Source organism: Nomascus leucogenys, chromosome 4 (assembly GCF_006542625.1).
Source record: "Nomascus leucogenys isolate Asia chromosome 4, Asia_NLE_v1, whole genome shotgun sequence".
NCBI classification, from domain to species: Eukaryota; Metazoa; Chordata; class Mammalia; order Primates; family Hylobatidae; genus Nomascus; species Nomascus leucogenys.
Genome location: NC_044384.1, coordinates 48381146 through 48397449, shown reverse-complemented (window position 1 = coordinate 48397449; position 16304 = coordinate 48381146). Strand labels below are relative to the sequence as shown.

At 36.4% G+C, this 16304-nt stretch overlaps 1 protein-coding gene across 2 annotated transcripts in view; it reads left to right on the top strand.

The window, feature by feature from the left end:
- Positions 1–4573: 4573 nt before the first annotated feature.
- The window catches only part of DSG4 (desmoglein 4), a 38175-nt gene continuing 26444 nt past the window's right edge, over positions 4574–16304 (top strand). For both annotated transcript variants that reach the window (XM_003261968.2, XM_003261967.2), the window contains exons 1-4: positions 4574–4750; positions 12837–12872; positions 14391–14522; positions 16074–16229. In XM_003261968.2, the coding sequence (XP_003262016.1) occupies positions 4703–4750; positions 12837–12872; positions 14391–14522; positions 16074–16229 (372 nt within the window). In that variant the 5' untranslated portion in view covers positions 4574–4702. The remainder of the gene's footprint in view (positions 4751–12836; positions 12873–14390; positions 14523–16073; positions 16230–16304) is intronic.

The following is a 16304-nucleotide window of genomic DNA, read 5'->3' as shown; positions in this document are numbered from 1 at the left end:
CTCTACAAGCAGGAAATAGCAGGGAAATACATCTATTCCTAAGAACCTCTAGCAGGAACAAACCTTGCTCAAGATTCATTGTGGACTTCAGACCTCCAGAACAGTAAGATAATAAATTTGTGTTGTTTTAAGTCACTAAGTTTGTGATAACTTATTACAACAACAAACTAACAACAGAAAGCAGAATTGTTTATAAAAAGCTATCCTATGCAAAAACATAATAATTATCAATTGCAAAAAAATCAAAACAAATTCAAAAAAATGCAAATTAAGTGAATTGTGACATGTATGACAGAGGCTGGTTTCTCTCATATACAAAAGTATATGAAAGAACTAGTATTAAAGACATCAGCAGCCCAGTGGAAAACCAGGAAAAAGGAAATAAATATTTCAGATAAAAAGAAATATAAATGGCCAATATCTCCCCCCGGCCCCTGGCCCACCCCATGAAGAGATGCTAATCTTATTCACACTAGAAAAATGTTTTTGACTGGGTGCCGTGGCTCACGCCTGTAATCCCAGCACTTTGGGAGGCAGAGGCAGGCAGATCACTTGAAGTCAGGAGTTCAAGACCAGCCTGACCAACATGGTAAAACCACGTCTTTACTAAAAATACAAAAAATTAGCCGGATGTGGTGGTGGGTGCCTGTAATCACAGGTGCTCAAGAGGCTGAGGCAGGAGAATTGCTTGAACCCAGGAGGTGGAGGTTGCAGTGAGCCGAGATTGCACCACTGCACTCCAGCCGGAGTGACAGAGGGAGACTCTGTCTCAAAAAAAGAAAAAAGAAAAATGTTCTTGTTTACCTGGTGCCGTTTCTCCCTGGGCCACCCATATGGCCAGGTGATTACCCTGATTCAATAATTCTTCAACTTCAGTCTGCCTCCCCAGAATTACCTAAAGAGCATGTTAAGAATGAATAATTCCAGATCTCATTCCCAAAGATTCTGATTCACTAAATTTGGGGCCAGGAAATCTGCATTTTCTACATAATGGCCTAAGAAATAAATTTCAAAAAACACTGCCTACCTTTTGACCTTCCTATTGCTGGATCTCTTCCTCAGACATCCTGAGCTGACCAGATTCCATAGTCGAGCCTGCCAGATATATAACTAACAGCATCAAAGGTTAACCACGTACATGATACAACTTTGTCATAAGAGGGGCACTGCCAGTGTCACTGAAGAAACCGGAGGGACATCTAAGTAATTATCACACTGTAGAATGGCTGCCACTTTAGTCATCGGGAGGCAGGAGGCAAACTAAGATGATATTTCCGAGATAAGTATGCAGCAAGTATGCAATAAGTATGTAAGTAATACGCTTTATTTAATATAGAGCTAGAAGCCACACTCTTCTGTCTCCACTTATTTGGAATACATCCCGTATCTGTGAATTCACAGAGATAATTGACTAGCCATCTCTGTCAGGATGTAAGCATGATTTTAGGGTGTAAACTAACATCATCTTTATGGAAATAACATAACTCTTTATGAAACTGATGTTTAATCTCTATGATTTCTAACACCCACTAAATAACCTGGTTGGCCGGCCCCTTGTTGCCATACATAAGTTGCCTTTAATGAGGGGACAGGATGTTTATATCTTCATTGTGGTAGGTGAACAGACATGTGTTCACAGCAATGACTCTAGGTCAAAACATTTACAAGCCTTGTTTACCTTTTGTCTCCCCCTTCCCAGGCCCAGGCTGATGAAAACTTTTCGCTTGTGTCAGCTCTAGAAACAACCTGTGCTGCATTTGACCAACGTAATTTAGGACCATAAATATTTTTTAAATTTCCTTCCCCCTAACTCTTGCTTTCAAGAAATAGAATTGTCCTTGGATACTTGAATAATATCCACTAGTAACCCTAGACTGGAATAATTTGATGGAAAAGTTTGCCCTAATGTCATTTCCAGAATATCTTTGTCTGTATAAATTACATTTCTGTTTTTCAAAGAGAACTTGTATTGGCATGTATTGAATTCCTTGCCTTCTGTGGCATTGATTTGAAAAGTACAGATGTTAAAGCTCTCACTGTGTTCTACACAGATGTGATGTGGAGAATAAAGGTGTCTTGCTACTTTATACAATATTATAGAAGCATAGTACAATAATTAAATATCAGTAGCATCCCTAAAAGCCAATGTATGGTTTCATCTGAGCAAATGAAATGTCACTGGTTTGACATCAAAAATAAATACTATAAAAAACTTGCTAAAAAATATTCTGCTCATAGAACCAACAGTTCAGTAAAGTCTAAAGTATGGGAAAGTCTTTTAAAGCTAATAGTACTTAACCATCCACTATTTTGCCTTCACATACATAGCTAATAATGAAAAGTGGCTTGGTATTTATATAAACTGACCATGAATGAGGAGATGGAATTCTTGCCTATCTTTGGCCCTAATGAACCACACAGCCTCTCTGGACTATCACTATCACATGGGTAGGAGAGAGGGAAGATAGGAGAGATTGGATTATAAGATCTCTGTGGTATCTTTAAGCATTAATGTTTTATGCTCTGTTTCTATAACGACTGATACTCTTCAAGAGAAACAGAAGTAGCTACTCTTTATCTACACAAGCTCAGAACCATAACCAAGTTTTGTCTTTGGGAATTCCACTGTAAAATCATCCCCTGTGGGAAACAGTAGCTCACACCTGTAATCTCAGCACTTTGGGAGGCCAAGGCAGGAGGATCACTGAAGCCCAAAAGTTTGAGACCACCCTGGACAATATAGCAAGACCTTGTCTCTACAGAATATTTTAAAAATTAGCCAACTGTGGTGATATGCACCTATAAATCCAAGTACTTGAGAGGCTGAGGTGGGAGGATCACTTGAACTCAGGAGGCAGAGGTTGCTGTGAGCTGTGATCAGACCACTACTGCACTCCAGCCTGAGAAACAGAGGAAGACTCTATCTCCAAAAAAAAACTTAAACAAAAGATCATTCCCACAGATCTCCAAGGAGTAAACAGAAATGAAATGATGGGGCTTCAGGTAGTTCCTCCTTAGTTACTGAAGAATCTTTTAAGTATGTTCACAATTATAATCTGGATTCAAATTCTGGATTCCATTGAAATCAGGAGTTTCAAATGGAGAAAGCTAGAGGAACCCACATAAATGATCTAGTACCTATTTCTATTGCTTCCTGTTTCTTTTCTTGAAAACTCATCCTATAAATAGCATTCAAGTAGATAGAAAATCTTGTATTTAAAAGAAATCATCTATAGTGTAAACAAAAGGTAGAAACCTTTGTGAAATATCTCCTTCAAACACAACAATAGAGAAGAATATTGTTTTTCCCTTGTGAAAAGCAATGTCACATAAGGACCTGGAGTTGTTTCATTAATTCTCTTAGGCAAATTAAATTATCTAATTCAACATGACATGAAATAATGCAAAACTAAATTACTTTATCTGTCTTCCAAAAATGCTAAAACTACTTTTCTCAAGAAACTAAGCAATACTTAGAATACATTCTATTACCAGGGTCAACCTTGTTTCTGAATTACAGTGATGGGATAGTGAAGACAGGAGGCAGTGTCCCTTTGAAATTCTCCAACCAACATCTATTATCTATCAATCAGAGAACAGTTAACTACATTTTCTTTTAGTTTATTGATGTTGCTGCCAGCCTGCAATGTTTGCATCAGGACACTCTATACCCTGTTTCAAACCCATGCTAACAAAGGAAAAGGGAGACATGAAAAAAGGGAAATAATATTCGAAAATATCCAGATCCCACTCTGGGCTTTTTTTCATTAAATTCTCACGTTTCCAACTTCAGTTTCTCCTTAATAAATATTTGTGATGGTGTAAAAGGTGTTCCTCACCCACATTATGTAGTTTTTATCAGTGGTAATACTATGAGAAGTGAGAATGTTGTATTGTAGTTACTTTAAAATGATTTTGTAAATATCATATTGTAGAGGTTTGACTGAATAATCAAGAAAGAAAATGCCAAAATATGGAAACAAACATACTGGTACTAGTCAAATCAGAATTCCTTCATCTTAACTTTGTTATTTCAGAACATCTTTAAAATTGAGAGTGCAGTTCAACCACAAGACATTTTAAAGAGAGAAGCAGGAATTAACTGAATTGAAATGAGCATCATTATTCTATCTTTCTTCCTATACCATACTTGAGTCCTGATGACTTTCAACAATGGCCTCTGCTAAAAGTATCATTCCTTGAAGTGGGTTCTGTAGTGGACATGTATGTGTATGTGTTGTCAGTATATGTAATTTTGCTTTTACAATGTTGGCAGTAAGAAGAAGCCTTCTAATTTTATTCAGCATGATGATAGGCCCTAGCATTTTAATTATTTTTTATGTTGTGAGTAATTTATTATTCACTGGCTATCTTCCCTGTAAATCTTGTCCTAGCTCTGTAGGGTTTTTCTTTGGTGTCCAACAAAGGGTTTCATTGCAATAAGAATCAAGGTGTGTCTAAATTCTTACCCAGAGCCCAAACAATGCCAGTCTTCCAGACAAGCCTGGGAGTTTGGGGTGGGGAAACAGAGTCATTATAGAATATCTTCATCTCTCTGCCCAGAGATCACCAGAGTTATCACCCATGCCCTCCTAAAAGGGTGTCTCGAAGCATATCTTGCTGTAGAGCAGAATTTGGAACTGAGAAGACGAGGGCTCAAATTGAATCTCACAGGATTTGTGTGCAAGAGAAACCCAAAGGAATGGATTGGCTCTTCTTCAGAAACATTTACCTTTTGATCATTCTAATGGTAAGTAGAATTTAAAGAGGTGGGAAGGAAATGCAGCCTCAAGGTCTTGTCTCTGTCACCTGTCGGGCTTTCTACATGGGATTTATTCCATTTTTAATCCCCTTCCTGCAAAGAGAGTTCTAGAAGTCCAGCCTCTGTTAATTTCAAACAACTCTCTCCGCCTTGAGGAAGAAAATGCCATAGAGAAGCGGGGTGAGAATCTGGCTGAATTAAATTTATATGCCCTCATAGACATAATCTACTTCACTTTAAGTGTTAGGACTATTCTAAAATTTTAAATTGGAAACAAAATTCATATTCTATGGTCATATAAATAAATCAGATAGATTGCTGTGAAAACTCCCAGTGCAAATGGGTTCTAAATTTGAAGGGAAGTTAATCAAGCCCATTTCTTTTCAGTAGTTATTTCCCTATGAGTTTCTTTCAAAGTGGAGGAATGACAGCCATGTTGAAATTACATTGCAACTAATGATGAAATATTAAAGTCATGAGAATTTTTTCCAGTCAGATATTGCTAAAGAAAAATGAAGCCCAGCCATCAAGATGAACCTTTTCTGGAATTATGAATGCATTCCTACAGACCAGCAAAGAAATATTTAAATGACTTATTTCTTTACAATAAACATGGCATTTTGGGTATTACATTACTTCCCTCTAACTTTTGGGTGCCCAAGGTGTGACATGATTTCCAGACAGGCAGCATGCATAGCAAGTATCCTACCCCAGAAAGAGATAATTCCAACTCCAAAGAAGAACAAAGTTCCAGTTGGCCAATCACCAAACTATTGCCAATTCTGTGAAGATAAGAGGACAGGATTATTAGGAATTGTACAAATTTTTCAAAGTAAATTAAGACAAATGCATTATAGTTGGCCACACTTCAATCTCCCAAGAGTATCCACGTTAGTGCTACAACCTAAGCTTAGAAAATGATTCCCATCCTATTCTTAGGCAAGTGGCAATTATACCAGACTCCTCTGAACATCAGTTGTAAGAGACAGAGAGTAGCTAGGGCTGGGAGAGATGGGAGCACATTATTGTCCAGGAGGCACAGTGAGAGCTACTCTTCTGGAATTCACATTTCTAAACTTCAAGAGCAGCGCAGGAGCCAAACACTGCCAAAAGGCACACAACCCCAAGCTCAAAAGGGAACGTGAGAACAGTGGTAGAATATTGCATCCTCTGAGTTTAGGAGACAGATTATTAAACAAGACCATTTTTGAAAAATATTTTTAAACTTAAAAACACAAGACAGAAGGGCAATATTCTGTTATGATGATCATTATTTATTTACTAAATAAAATAAATGTTACTAAAAGAAGAGGCAAGAATCAGACTTGGTCTTCAATAGAAATAGTATTGGATATACCTCTTGTTCAATAGAAATATTATTAGGATATACCTCTTGTTACTCTTCTACTGAGTATATTAATGCTTTGACTCGGATAAACTTTTGGTTTCTTGTAAGGAAAATTGTATGTGTCAAGATTTTAAGGGCCACTTCTGAGCACTAAATCTTGCCTCCCATTGCCTTCTGCACAGGCATGTTTTATGATAATATTATTTAATTGAAGAGTTGATTCTTCTTGATCTTGAAAGAGTATTATATTTCAGACTCTCAAGATCTTTTTTTGGTAGTATTTATTTATTTTCCTTGGTAATACTAGCATTTTTAATACTTAATTCCTCCTACTCCTCATTGATATTGAAGTCTTTGTGTTTGACATTTCATGGTAATTGTGAAAAAGTTCTTTCAGTATTTTTTCTTTATGCATGTCTAATAGATCCCTTACCATATCAATTAATAATATCTGGAATTGGGAGGTAGAGACTTCTATCATATTTCAAAATTGAAACAAATACAAGAATTGTTTAAGGAGAATCAATATGATGTTATAGATATTATAGGAAAGTAGGCATGCCTACTTCTCTTTAATTTCCTGAACTTGAACTCTGCCCCTTCTTCATTAACTAAATCAAAGACTCTCTGGGGCATCATTGCAGCTTACACTAATGAGGGTGTGGCAGCCTCTCAGAGACTCACAGGTAGTTTGTGTCAGCTACATCTCAACCGCAAAGAGTACTTTAAACAAAGTTCTGACTGGCTAACCAGCAAAAGGTACTCAAAACTCTAGATTACAATAGGGCATTGATTTTATCACGAGTCACTTGGCATTTTCTTCCTAAGGGTGCTTATCATGTTCTTCTCCTACAAAACAGATAGGGGTGGTGAGGGACAATCAACAGTGAATCGAGACTCAGAAGTCCCGGGTTTGAATCACAGCTCCTCTTCAAAGTGGCTGTGTAACTTTGGCAAAAGCACCCAACTTCTCAGGGCTACCTTTGACCCCATGTGAGAATATATGGTTAGACATGATGTTATTAAGTTGCTTCCACTGTAGAAACTCTGCAATTCTTAAATTATCTCCACTGAATACTTATGTAGTAGAAGTTCATTTCTGGCTCATAAATAGTTTTCATAAATTTGGCTGGAGAATCTGAGGATTTAGGTAATGCTATGGATTGTATAAATTTTATAAGGAAAGAATCACTTAAGGCAGGACAGTTATTAGCTGGAAGAGACCTATATTATATCAAGTGGATAAGGTCATAAAAGACAACCATTTATCAGATAAGAATTTTTCTCTATGTGTGGTGACCATTCGTGCTACATATAAGCTGTAAACACTTCCATTAAATAGCCTAATTATTGGAAGTAAAGAAGGTAGGTGGCTAAATATAGCTATTATCTCATTGCAAGTTGAGAGCAGGCATCAAAATTTGAAAACGTATTTAAAACTAACTTAGCCACTTATCAATTTAGTTCTCACATGCACTCAAATATGTTATTCTGAAACATGGAACAGAAATTTGTTTCTATTTACTTGTCAGGCAAATTTCCAGAAATATGATGAAGAGAAAAACACCTTATCCGATTTGGTTTGATAGTTGTACTAAACAGAATACCCTAGATTGCTTTAAATGATTGGTTTCAGTACTGCTTATTACAGAAAGAATGTACTCATCACCACAAAGATTACATCGAAGCAAATCTCACCTCTATTATTGTTTTGTTGATATAAGTGGCTAAGGAATTACTAAATGTATTTTAAATCAGTGGATAAGTTTGTATTTTTTGCCTTCAAATTCCTGCAGAGTCCATGGGGAGAACCTCATATAAAAAAAGTTTTATATCCCAAGAGATATCTAGTATTACCATGACCTATAAATTAGTATAGTTTTCTCAAGACTATCTACCTATTGACTTGTAGGATAAAAATCCTGCCCTAAAAAGATTTCATGGCCCTTGGGATTCTACCACCCTTTTCCTTTTTGAAAGATACATTTTTTGTAGCAGGGAGAGCTTCTGGATCCTGAGTACATAGTCTGATGACTCTCTTCTAGTTCTTAAGTATCCAGGAAGGAGTTCCTTGTAGAGCAATGAAACCGTTGTTTAAGCTGCAGTAATGTTTCCTTTCCTTCCCCAAGTGGGAGCACAGTTGGAATTCCTCACTCGTGGAAAGCAGCTCTGACTACAGGGTGTGTGACAACAGTGCCTGGAGGGAAACCTTCAGACGTAACTTGCATGAGAAATGTTTGCCCTTCTTTTCTACGCAGAAAATTACATGCCTTACAAACTAAGATGCCATTATTGATACACCTTCAATTATAAACAAAAGTGGTATAATTAGGCTTGAACTTGGCAACTCTATCATAGACCTGGTAGGATGGTAACTGCTTTACTCAATTATTATTATAAGCGTTATTCAGGAAAGAGCTGCTTATTAATAAGATGGTCCTACATATGCGGATGACTTCAAAACTGACTACTTCAAAAAGGTAAGTCATGGAGATGAAAAAATAGCCTTGTTCTGTAGCTACTACTTTAAATACACTCAGAATGTAAGAGAATAATATCTATTCCAATATTGCAAGAAGCATATATTATATGCTTAAAGTCTACATATCTTATATAAAATCATCATATTCTCTCTAGAAGTAAGTATTAAAAGAGAAAACAAGACCCAGAAAAATTTCTACAATTTTCTAAAAGTTAGATGACAATAGAGTATGGTGTATCCTATTATTCCTCTCTGGAATATATACATTATTACAGGTCAAAACTTGTCTTGCACACAGAGAGCAGTGTCTGTCACATGCTTTGTCAATGAAAATGTTTCAATGAATGAATGGATTTAGTTTCTAACTTATCTTTCTTACCAAGTCACTTAATCATATATTTCCCACCCACATGTTGATGAGCAACTTTAACATGGTTAGTGAGCTTTAAAAAGAGCTCGAGGATTTCAAATTGAGACAAGGTGTTGGTTCTCTGAAGCTGCCAGCCACTGCATTGCCATTCCAACACCTGACACTAACAAAACATTTCACAGTTAACAAAACCATTTGAAGAGATTACAAAAGTCTCGAAAGGTAAATTTTACAAATTAAAAAAAAAAAATGTTCATGGGATAAATTAGTCAGACAGCTCACAACTGGGACAGTCAGGATGTGAACCCAAAACTCTTTCAACTCTGCCAGCATTGACTCTCTTCTCCCCTTGGGCCAATGCCCAACCCTATACATTCTTCCTTTACATTGCCTAATTCATCCCAATATCTTTTTTTATTTTCCTGCTTGCCCCCTATTTTAACATGTCACTCTTTCTAGGCCTGTGTCTTACTCTTCATTTCTTTCTCAGAAATTAGCAGAGACTGGAATTTTAGTTTCTTTTTTGGGATTAGAGGCACCCGCCACCATGCCCAGCTTTTTGTTTGTTTGTTTGTTTTTGTTTTTCTATTTTTAGTAGAGATGGAGTTTCACTATGTTGGCTAGGCTGGTCTCAAACTCCTGACCTCGTGATCTGCCCACCTCAGCCTCCCAAAGTGCTGGGATTATAGGCATAAGCCACCATGCCCAGCCAAATTTTAGTATCTTAAGCATGTTTATATTTCCAGCAAAAGTCCTGTTCAAGTTTTTGCCATTAATGCAACCTATCAAAAGGACATCCAAAAATAAAGGGAGACAGGAAACCGTCATCAACCAGGCCCACAGAGACTATAATATATTTAGGATACCACACATCTCTCTGGGTTATGTTTGCTCCCTCAGCAGCACGTGCCTCCAACTCCCTTTTCTAGTACTCTACCATTGTGATAAGTGGCTCAGCCATTTCCTTTCTGTGTGTGGGTCTTTTACTCAGGGCCTCAGGTCAAGCCACATCAGCGGATGATGCCTGGCCCACATACTGCTCTGAAAACGTGACTCTTGGGCTGGTCCAAAGGTAGTGAGTTATCTCAACTGATTGTTCACAGTCACTTGCAGGTCAAGCTCCTTGTCCTGTTCTTTCCCCCTGTCTCACTACTGCACTTGACTAGTCTTAAAAAAGAAAAATTTTTAAAAAGACTTTTGTAGGCAAGGAATTTCCACAATTACCTAGGAGTCCATGACTACTTTTCACCGTCTAACTGAGGTTCATACAGTTATGTTGTGCAGTTTAGGAGGCTGATGTCATTCCATACTTCTTCCAAAACACTCATTAACAGGTGTTTCCTAGAAAGTGAGGGCTCCTGATGGGGCTTATAATTTCATAGGGCCTGGGAGTAATACCTGGCAAGTTCCTTCTGGGAGACCTGTACATAAAGTGACAGGATTTGGAGGGTTTGGCTTCTGTTACCCTCATCCTTAGAGCCAGCTGAGCAGGGAGCGGAAATACCACAAATGTACTGTGGAAGCCTCCATCAGCACAGCATAGGTTCTGCTAGATGAGAACCCTGGGTTCTAGTATTCCACTTTCCTGGCCTGAAAATAATGAAAAATAATAAATTCAGGGACAGCAAAAGGATGAGGGGCTTATACTCAAACATTCTCAGTTACTTCAGTTGAGCTGGGCTCTGTAGAAAGGATAAGACCAAGGTAAAATGAACTCAGAACTCCTCATCCCTTTAAACTACAGACAAGTCTGCTTGATGTGGCTACTTTCAAGTCCTTAAAAATGATCGACTAGTACTTTTAGATGTCACGGGGCACTATGAACACGCCCTTGAAAGCCACAGAAGAAAACCCTTCTTTCATTCTTCCTTCCTCTTTACAAATGTACTGAGCATTTGCTGTGCCTTTCACTTCCACCTTGGTCATTCTATTTGAATCAGAGTCTGAAACAGGGAGAAGCCAGGGGATTTGTCCAAAGCCACACTACTCAGTTCTTGTGCCTGCATGTCTCAAGAAATTTTTCATAAATCACATTGTTTTTTATAAAGCCAAATTATAATTTAAGGCTATATATCCATTATGGACTATAAATCATTGGACTTCAAAATGTACATTTGATATCAGCTTAATTGTTCCTATAAGAGTCTTCAAATTGGGACACATATTTTGCTGAATACATATTCCTTTAAAACTCTAGTTTTAAAACTCTAGCTTTATTCTAGTATATTCCTTTAAAACTCTAGTTTAAAACTAGAGTTTTTTATCTGGTTTTAAAACTCTAGTTTTATTCTAGTATATTCCTTTAAAACTCTAGTTTAAAATACTAGAGTTTTAAAACTAGAGTTTTAAAGGAATCATTTTCCAGATCCTCAGCTTCTACTCTTTCCTCAAGTCAATCTACCTCAGCGTGCACCTGAACTTGAGGTATCAAGCTAGTTCTTCTCTCCCAAATCCCCCTTAAAAAGTCACACCTCTCAGCCATGGCAAACGTTATTCTGTTGCACTCTAATGGATTGTGAAATTATCTGGGGCACTAAACTAAGGAATAATGGAAAATATTGACGTCAATATTGAGAAAGAGAGTTAATTTCAAAGCACTTACCAAATCTTTTTGCAAGTCCTGCTTTTCAATTATTTGTTTTCAACAAAATTAAAAGAGGACCTAAAGGAGTTGTCAACTTATACATCATTAAAAATCATTTAGATGATAAATTGCCTTACAGATTTAAGTCATGTAATTCAGAATAAGTTTTAAGAATTTAATGACTCTGCTACCATTAAAAAAATTCCAATGTCATCTATTAATATGAACAAGTTTTCCCAGTACTTACAACTGAAAGACAAAACCAGACAAAACAGAATTGGTTCTGAAGCTTGGTTAATTCTGATAATAAGTAATATTTATTTAAGAACTAATTTTTTTTAAATTTCATCCCCGTGTTTCCAATGCATTTCCAATAAAGTTTTACTTTTCATATTATATTGCATTGAAATTTCAATGTTTGCATTTTGTTTGCTCAATTGTGATACTAAGTATAATTGTAAAACTAATCCAATTCAGAGAAAAAGTGTTTCTTTACACTTAGAGCTTCACAATGGTAGAAATTCCAATAAAATAAAATTTCTATTCATACGTATATTTTCATCACAGACAAGTATGCTAGGCTGCTCAATAAAAACCTTAAAATACATTAAAATATGTTTGAAGCTTGAAAATATATTCCAGTAGGATGAACCTATGGAAGGGATAATTCATCAATAGAAATGTGATATAAGAGTTTAAGGAGTAATAGAAGTAAAATAAATTCCAACTGACAAAGAACTTATTCATCTATTTTTCTAATGGATGAAACTGAGCATCAGAGGGCAACAGCATGTAGATTCTTGCATCTCCCACAGCTCCTCATACATTCCCTTAGCTTCCAGCAAAAATATTATTGACCATTTCTGGAACATCCACTGACTTAGAGCCTTTACAACTGTGTTCTTGTTTCACCCTGGGTGAAATGCGCTTCCTCACCAATTCCTCTTATCAAACTAGCTTCATTCTGCAGAGCCCTTTCAAATCCCTGCTCTCCTAGGAAGTCCTCTTGAAATTCACTTGGATAACTTCAGCTGCCTTCTCTATCCTCCATCGAGCCCACTGAGGTATCCTAACCTGCTGTAGACTTACGTGTTTGTCTTCTCTAAAACGTAAATACTTTGGAGGGCAAAAAGTCTATTATTCATTTGTGTTAGCCATGTTTATTTCACATCATCAACAAAATGTATATTTAAAAATGAAGTAATAAAAGAATATTGTCAATGTTTTTATGACATGGCTTCCTCTAAATTATGCAAATTTATGCTAATGTGTTATCTTCTATTAAAACAGGTGGTGATGGAAGTAAACAGTGAATTTATTGTTGAGGTAATGTAAAATAAAATTGTTTTCTCAATTAAAAATTAAAACAAAAACTGAATTTTGTGATGTATTATATATAAAAATCAGAATATTTGAAATTGTAATTATCCAGGTAAAAGTTAAGAGAAAGAACTAGTGAACTGAAATAGCAATGGTAAAACCCATGCCCCCAAATCTCTATGCTTTTAGGGCATGTGTTTGCAACAGCTTAGTGTCTTAGTAACTCCTGTTTATCAAACTATATGAGTAGTTTATTTATGTTTTCCAATCCATGGCAAAGCAAAAGAAGCAAAGGGACACTTTAGAGTGGGAAGAGACTGTTTAGACACATTAGACAGAAAGACAATTAATGGTTCATCAATGAGAAAAAGGACAAACATTCAAATTGTATAACCACAACTAAATGGAAAACATATAATCTGGTGCCATTTAGAGTGGAACTCAGGAAATAGAGCTGCTGTCCTCTATCTCTGGCAGAGCTTTATTTTATTATAGTAGTTAAATTTTCCTTATGATCCTCTCAAATCATTGAAAAAAATAAAATTACTTTTCTCATCTTTTTGGTGAAATAGGGAATAGGTGGTACATTTCAGTAAGTTGTATCAAAATGGGGAAATAATGTAAATACTCTGGTTGTAAAATACGCTTCATTCAGTGGAACGCCTCCTTCCCCTAAAGTGGTAATTAAATGAAGCTTAGCCTAAATAAACTTATTATCACCTGTGTTTCAGGGGGTACATTAGGACTTACAAAAATAAATACATGCATTTATATAGTTTATGCATGTATACAAATATGCTTGCACATGTAGTGACATTTCTAATCTCATTAATAGTATGAAATTCTTAAGTATACATCAATAGTAGCAACTTAAGGCTACGAAAGAAAAACCATATAGCAAGCACAGATACAAATGACAGCATTGCAAAGCCTTATAGGTGTCCATGGGATTATTGGAGGAATCATCAATTCCTCCAATATTAATAATATGTTTCTAATTCTGCAAAAATATATTTGGGTGCTTAGCCACAGTGGTGTCCTTATCAACAGAAGATAAAAAATCTCTTCTCTCTTTTAGGTGAGCACGACTCACCAGCACAACTTTTATGTTATATAGGATGTGCATACACGGAACAATGATAATCTTTAAACTCTGCAGACTGTAAATTCTGGTGAAAGCTCACTGAAGGGTGAGATAGGCAAGGCTCTCATATGGTGAAGATAGATTGAAAAAAGGAAAACTGCACAACTTATACAGTATAGCACATCATGAGCTCCTCAAGTAGCTAATTAAATTTGTTTCACTAGAATCAAATAATTGGAACCAAGATGATTCCAAAAGAAGTGGCAGCCAGGGGTAACCAAGCTCTATGTATCCAGAGTTGTGAATTCGTGAAAACATTCTCTGTTCTTCAAATTCAGTATCACTGTTTCTTCTAAATGCACCTTACAATATTAAATAAATGTCCTTTCTAAGTAAAATTGTTCTAACACTGTAAGACACCTGAACCATTTTTGCTTAAGGTGAAGGAATTTGACATTGAAAATGGCACTGCAAAATGGCAAACAGTCAGAAGACAAAAGCGGGAGTGGATCAAGTTTGCCGCAGCCTGTCGAGAAGGAGAGGACAACTCGAAGAGGAACCCCATTGCCAAAGTAAGTGACGAAGCAAGCTGATGACAAATGCTTTTGCAGAGCAGGGAAGCTTTCAAATATTTCCAAGATTTGCAGGCTTCACTGCTCCACAGTTATTTAAGAAGACAGAATCTGGTCATTTGCTCCAGTTGCTGAGCCACTGATTTGAATATCATGTGCAGGGAGGCTGACGTGGGGCAGGCAGTCAATGGCAAGTGATTCTAGAAGAAAGGACTGGATCTCCAGCACAACTGGGCTTTGTTCATCCATTTGTGTACTGCTCATTATTGCCTGTCAATGTCATAGGAAATGTATTCACATAGTGACAGTCTGAAGACTTGCCCTCCAGAAAGTCAAGCCAAGTTTACTGCACTAGATGAATTAACTCCAAGAAAGAAAGGATAGTATCAAAAGTTCCCACCAGATCTCTACATCCAGAAAATAAGAGTCTTAAAAGACTTTCACAAATAACGCCTACTGAAAAGGAAGTAGAGTTAAAGAATGTGTAACAAATTGATCCAGGAAGGATGGGATCCACATTAATAGCTTCATTCACTCTTTATGGACATCTTGATCTTGAACAGTAAAGTGATCTGCAGAATTCCCTCCTTCCAGCTTTATATTAAAAACATAGTAAGCCTCAGCAATGATGTTACAGATACAACCTCAGCTCAAGAAAACAGATTTATTCTCTCTCAGATGTTTTCAAATCGGAGGGATGCTTTTAAATTATTATTTCCATTCAACTCATAGTGATAGTTTATGTTATTTCACTTATATTGAATATTCTTTTCTTTTTCTTTGCATTTTGGGAGGTTCTAGAGTTTTCTTGTATGTAAAAAGGGCCTTTGGATTAGAGTTGAGCTAACCAAAGTTCTATTTCCAGCAGTCTTTCTTTGACTGTGAATGTGTGGGTAACAAATCTTACCATTTTACTGAATGCTCTTATCTTTAGTATATAGATGAGATTTCAAAACTGTTTCAGTTTAAATTTATCAGCAACAGATAGTAAAGCTACTAAAGCAAAATCTATGTGGCAGAATATTTGCCATAAAATCTATTTGGCAGAAAAGTGATGCAGTATGTTTACATTTGTAAAATTATTACCAATATCTCTAACCATTATAGTTCTCTGATATTCTCAATTTATCTACCATTTTGACTAAATCTCAGACTCCAGCTTAGGTAGGATACTTATTAATATGACACAAGCTTTTTTAAAAAAATAGTAAAGATTGTAATTTCTTTTGTAAAGCTCTTTCCGTGTATGCTAAAAAATCAGAATTGAACAATGTGTTATTAACAACAAACCTAGCACCAAGTGTGGATGTTATACACATTACCTCATGTAATTCCCACAACAAATCTGTGTGATAGGTGGTGTTATCCCCACCGTAAGCTGATCTGGGCAAACTTAAGTAAATTTTCCAAGGTCACACAGGACTAAGTCATGGTGCCAAGTTTCAATCCAATGCCCATTTGGTTAAGAAACCCATTCCCTTCTCATTCCACTACACTCTTAAGCATTATCTGCTCTAAACTGGATCACAATACTAGCTATTTTTCTCATAGATTCGATCAGACTGCGAATCAAACCAGAAGATTACATACCGAATTTCTGGGGTAGGGATCGATCGACCACCATATGGGGTATTCACCATTAATCCTCGCACTGGGGAAATTAACATCACTTCAGTGGTAGACAGAGAGATAACTCCACTTTTCCTGGTAAGTCATACCCATATGTTTTGATTTGTTCATGTTAGTTTTCTTCCCTTTTTCAAAAAATATTATCTTAAGATA